Source organism: Alligator sinensis, unplaced genomic scaffold, assembly GCF_000455745.1.
Source record: "Alligator sinensis unplaced genomic scaffold, ASM45574v1 scaffold732_1, whole genome shotgun sequence".
NCBI classification, from domain to species: domain Eukaryota; kingdom Metazoa; phylum Chordata; order Crocodylia; family Alligatoridae; genus Alligator; species Alligator sinensis.
In genome coordinates this window covers 11,783-17,557 of record NW_005843309.1, presented here as the reverse complement: position 1 = coordinate 17,557, position 5,775 = coordinate 11,783, and the positions used below count along the sequence as shown (strand labels likewise).

The window sequence follows — 5,775 nt, the reverse complement described above, 5'->3', positions numbered from 1 at the left end:
GGGAAGATTTTCTGGTGCTAAGACACCTGAAGAGGGACAAGAGAAAAGTCTACTGGAGAGAGAGACTGCATACAAACCAAGACGGTGATGAGGGCTTCAGAGGGAAGCAGAGGCTCACTGCCAAGCCCAGGGGGAGAACCCACCCTTGCCCCGAGAGCAGGAAAAGCTTTAGCTGCCCCTCACTCCTAGCTCTGCACAAGATAAGGTGCACTGGAAGGAAGCCCCATGTATGCGCCAAGTGTGGGAAGAGCTTCACCTACCCCTCAACCCCAGCTGCTCACCATCACATCCATTCTGGACAGCTCCCCCACCACTTCACCAAATGGAGGAAGAGCTGTATGTGCAGGTCAGAGCTGTTTAAGAAGCAACAAGTGCACAGGGAGACCCGTCGCTATTGCTGTGTCATGTGTGCTAAGACCTTTACTCATTTCTTCTCCCTGGTTCAGCACCGTCGCATGCACTTGGGGAGGAAGACGCACCGCTGCACCGAGTGCAGGAAGAACTTCATCAGCTGGCAAGGCCTGTCCCAGCACCAGTGTTTGCAGAGGGGACAGCAGCCACACTGCTGCAGCAAGTGTGGGAAGAGCTTCAGGCAGCCCTCCAGCCTGGCTAAGCACAGGTGCATGCACACAAGGAAGAAGCTACGTCAGTGGTCTGTGTGTGACAAGAACGTCACCCACTCCTCCACCCTGGCCAAAGGTCAGCTCATCTACACAGCCAGGAAGCCACATCAGTGCTTGGCATGTGGGAAGAGCTTCACGCAGTCATCCAGCCTAGCTCAGCACCAACACATCCACCAGACAGGGGAGAAGCCACATCATTGTGCTGTGTGTGGGAAGAGCTTTGCCCGCTCCTGCCACCTGGCCCGACACCAGCTTTCCCACAAAGGAGAGAAGCCGCATCACTGCTCTGTGTGTGGGAAGAGCTTCACCTACTCCCACAACCTGGCCAAGCACCAACGCATCCACACAGGGGAGAAGCCACATCATTGCTCTGAATGTGGAAAGAGCTTCTCCTACTCCTGCAACCTGGCCCGGCACCAGCTCGTCCACACGGGGCAGAAAGCACATCAGTGCTCTGTGTGTGGGAAGAGCTTCCCCTACTCCTCTGATCTTGCCCGGCACCAGCTCACTCACACAAGGGAGAAGACATATAATTGCTCCAAGTGTGGGAAGAGCTTCACCTACTCCTACAACCTGGCCCGGCACCAGCTTATCCACACAGGGGACAAAACACATAAGTGCTCTGTGTGTGGGAAGAGCTTCCCCTACTCGTCTGACCTGGCTCGGCACCAACTTACTCACACAGGGGAGAAGCCACATCAGTGCTCTGAATGTGGGAAGAGCTTTACCTGCCCCTCCAGCCTGGCCCGGCACCAGCTTATCCACACAGGGGAGAAGCCACATCACTGCTCTGTGTGTGGAAAGAGCTTCACCCAATCCTCCAACCTGGCCCTGCATGAGCGCATGCACAAGGGAGAGAAGCCACATCAGTGCTCTGAGTGTGGGAAGAGCTTCATCTCCTCCTCCAACCTGGCCCAGCACCAGCTTATCCACACAGGGGAGAAGCCACATCAGTGCTCTGTGTGTGGAAAGAGCTTCACCCAATCCTCCAACCTGGCCCGGCACCAGCGCATCCACACAGGGGAGAAGCCACATCAGTGCTCTGTGTGTGGGAAGAGTTTCCCCCGCTCCTCCCACCTGAAGAAGCACCAATGCATCCACAAGGGAGGGGAGCCACATCATTGCTCTTAGTGTGGGAAGAGCATCACCTTCTCCAGCCTGACTGAGGACCAGAGCATCCACACAGGAGAGAAGCTACATCGATGCTCTGAGTGTAGAAAGAACTTCACCCATTCCTCCCACCTGTCCCAATATTGGCACATCAATACTTCTCTGCCAGCAGTGCAGGAAGGGCTTGGGGGTATCTACCTGCTCAGCACCCACCAGTGGCTGCATTTAGACAAGCACCCTCATGCTGGTGGACTGCAGAAAGAGTTCCCCCAGGCTTCATCCCTTGTAGGACACTGGAGAAACCCAGAGGCCTGGCCCCCAAGGTTTGTTGTGGGGAGGGGCTAAGAGGAAACACCTTAGGCAGAGGTCAGCCCAGTTGCTCAGGGAGGAGACAAGATGATTTTTGCAGCAGCGTTGGAGCCTATGCATTCCCCATTGTTCTCTAAAAGCAGTTGGTACTCCCAGGGGATGAAGAAGCGCCTTCACGCTAGGGTACTCTTCTCCAAGATTACTGGCTTCAAATGATACCCAGGGACTGTCCTTGGCTGCCTACTAGCTTTCTCTTTCCTCTTGTTCCCTATGTTCTGGTATATGAGGCTCTGAGTTGCAGGAAGGAGGACATTAATAGCTGGAGAAGCATTCCCTGCTCTCCACCCTGACCTTGCCTTTCCTCACTACCACATCACCCCTCTCCCAGACCTCCCCATGCCCAGTGGGGTCTGCAAGTAGCTGCTACTGCCGCCCCCAGAGCCTTTTTGGCCTGTTTTGCTTTTCAGCCTCTCCAGAATTGTGTAGCACTGGGCTCCTGATGCTCCCCTCTGCTGTCTTCCCCTCCCTCCCTTCATTGCTTTCTCTCTAATGCATTCCCTGCTACTAAAGCCTAGAACTGAACATGGTACCCTGTGGTTGGTGTCTTGTGTCCTTTCCAGAGCTGTGCAATGAGAACAGACCAAGGCCTACAGCCCTTTCTAGGGCAGATCTCTGTGACTTCCAAGCCCTTTCTTTTTCCAAAGGACTTAATACAATGTGGAGCTGGTTGCTAACCCTGAAGAGCTGGAGTTGGACCCATTCAAGGCCTCTCTCCCATGTCTTGCTGTGCAGCAAGGATCCTGGCCTTTTGAATGAACCCTGCTCAGGAAGCAGTAGAGTCCCTTTTCTGAGAGCAATGGAGTAGCAGGGGTGGAGGAGGTGCAGCCAGTGGCAGGTCCTACCACCCCTCTGGAAGGGTGAGGAAAGTATGAAGACATCCTCTGGGTGAAAAGCAGCACAATGTAATCTCCCATTGGGAATACTGAGGTCTTCCTGCTTCCAAAAGCCATTTGGCTCCATGATGATCCTAGGGACACGTACTACCTGAGAAACCCCTGTAAGCTCCTGGCAGAGAGTCTGGCCCTACTGCTGCTACACCCCCCCCCACCCCCCAGGGATGGAGGAGTGCAGGGAGGGAGACCTTCCCCCTCCCTGGGAGCCCCTGAGCTCTTCCAGTGTGCAGGCAGAGTCAGGGGAGCATGTTCAGACAGGGATAGCTGGGCTGCACCTTAGGGCTTCCCAATAAGATAGGCACCTGGGGCTGCCCACAACCCAGGCAGCAAGTGGGGAGGAGGGTAGGTGAGGGGCAGGAGCCAGAGACCCAGCCCTGGGTGCTGGGGAGCAGAGGTCAGAAACAGCAGCCCACAAAGCTCAGCCTTTGCTCTCTGTTCTCCTGGGATGGAAGCAGGACATGAGATCTCTGAGCTGCTCCTGGCCATGAGCAGAGGCAGCAGTGGGAAGCAAAGCCTTTGGCAGGGGGGCTGGGGTGGGGCATGGGGAGGCTGCTCAAGGGCTTGGTGTTGCTGCCCCTGCCCATGAATGCCCTTGCCAGCTCCCTTGGATGGAGAGAGCAGGAGGGGGCTGAGGGTTCAGCGAGGCTTGTGAGCAACAGGAGTGATGCAGTGGCTAGAGGAAGCCCTCTCCTCTTTTCCTCCATGGACTGGACTTGTCTCTTCTCGGAGTTCTGTTTCTGCTGGTTTCTGCTCTGTGCTCTCCCTCCAAGTCCTTCATGAGCCACTCTGGCCTCTGGGACATCGTCTCTGTGGGCTTCCTTGCCCCTGCCTTGGCCGGTGTGAGCAGTGTCTTGTTGTGCACAATTCATTGCAGTCTCAGTCACAAGGTCAAATGTGTGTGCGCCTAGGAGGAATCCCAGCATGTCTCACTCCTGGAGCTCAGAGGACAGGACACCTCGGGGATGGGAAGAGAAGGGTGTTTTACCACTGAACTGCCCTGCGCAGGGCTTCAGACTGCTGCTGGGCAGACAATGCCAATGACCCATATCCAGTGTTCAGAATTTTGCAAATGCCTTCTCAGTTTGAAAAGTGGAATATAAATGAAATGAATGAGTGAGGATAATGTGACAAGGCCACACAGGGAGTCACCCTGAGGATGACAATTGCTGGTCTGAAACTTTCCTTTTCAAACTTCTTTAATCATAACTGCTTCTGTCCCAGGGCCCCCACACAGGCCAATTGGAGCTTGCATGTGGGATGCCTGCCATGGATGTGGGAGTATGTGAGGCCCCAGCGGGAAGAGTCTGGGAGGGAGGAGACAAGGTTTGGCTGATTTGGCTTGAGACCAGGACATTTCAAAACTTAATAATAAAAGTGCCCTTCCCCCACTTCTCAGCTTTGGGTCAGGATCAGTATTGCTGAGCTTTTTCCCCAGCCCTTCCCCTCCTCCAAAGGCATGTGGAGCTGCTGGAGAGATCAGCTATCATCTGTGTGGTGTGTCTACACATGCAATTAATGCACACAAATAAACTTGGGCTTATTGCTCCAGAGTATTTTGCTCCTGGGCATGCCATTTGAACGTACACCCTGGAGCAACAACTCCAAGGAATATTGCTCTGGACTTTCTACGTGCACAGCACATCCAGCTGCTCTGACGGGGTTGCAGCACCTTGCAGCGGGGTGGCTGGGGCACAGGCTAGCTGGCAGCTGGCCGCAGCAGTGTGCTGTTACACATAAAAAAACTGGAGCAGACTGGCACTTGGCTGCTCCAGAGTTGATTCGTTTTGTGCACCCTAATAGGAGCATGTGTAGATGCAGAGACGTTTCCTGCAGAAGTAGTCGAGCAGCTGTGCAGTAAACATTGTATGTAGAGTTCACCCTGTGGGGAGAAAACTGGGCCCTTTATGGCCCCCTCCCAGAGGGGCAGAGGGCTGTGGCAGAGTGGGGGCTGTAGTGGGCTCTGAGGGCAGGTCTCTGGTGCCCGAGGGGAGGAGGCTTTTCCCCCTCATTTCCACCTCCACCCGGGCCTCTGGGGTCTGCCCCAGTGATGAAAGGACAAACAGATCCACCAAACCCTCGTCCCCAACCAGGGCTGCAGATGACAGGCTCCTTTCCAGCCTGGAAGATTCAAGGCACCTGTGCACATGGATGATTTTCCAAATGTCCCCTAGGGCCCAAGGGAAAACTGTCTCAGAGCCTGGGGGGCAGTTAGCTGTTGCCCTTCCCCTTGAGCAAGGTGGGAGGGACACAAAACACAGTCGGGTATGCAGGGGTAGCAGTGATGCAGGGGAAATGTCTCCCACACCAGCTAGACGTGGCTGTGTCTGGGTAGCGACTATTTATCGTAGGACTGCTGCCCATCCAGGGCCAGGGCCTGACAGCCTGCACTCTCACTCCCGTGTTACCCCCTCCATGGACACGGTTAGGAGGGTTGTTGGGCTCTGACTCCTGGCTTCCCGTCCTATCCCAGGTGGGGTTGCTGTGCTCCGGTGCACGTTACCTGGCCCCCCGCGTGGTGGAAAGCTGGACCCCTCCACCGGTGTGGACTAATTGCGTGGGGTTTTCTGTCCCCAACACAGTGATGCATGTGCGTGGTCTCAGGGCAGCACAGGGCTTGGACCCAGAGGCGGCTAAGGAGCAGGCAGGTCACCCCTAGGTAAGAGGAGCCTGTTCCTATGTGCCGTGGGCCCTGCAAGGGGCTTGGTGTGGGCACGGGGGCTCCTCCCTCCCTCCCGGAGCGGTCAGCCGGCGATGGGCTCCGCGGGGGGGGCTGGGGGGCG

At 55.8% G+C, this 5,775-nt stretch overlaps 1 protein-coding gene and 1 pseudogene across 1 annotated transcript in view; both read left to right on the top strand.

Annotated features, from left to right (window-relative positions):
• Positions 1–5,539, top strand: part of LOC112548586 — a 29,458-nt pseudogene extending 23,919 nt beyond the window's left edge.
• Positions 4,262–5,775, top strand: part of LOC106723201 (SCAN domain-containing protein 1-like) — a gene marked incomplete at its 3' end in the record, with an annotated part of 3,765 nt that continues 2,251 nt past the window's right edge. Inside the window, 1 exon segment of the mRNA XM_025194802.1 lies at positions 4,262–4,277. Coding sequence (XP_025050587.1) covers positions 4,262–4,277 — 16 coding nt within the window.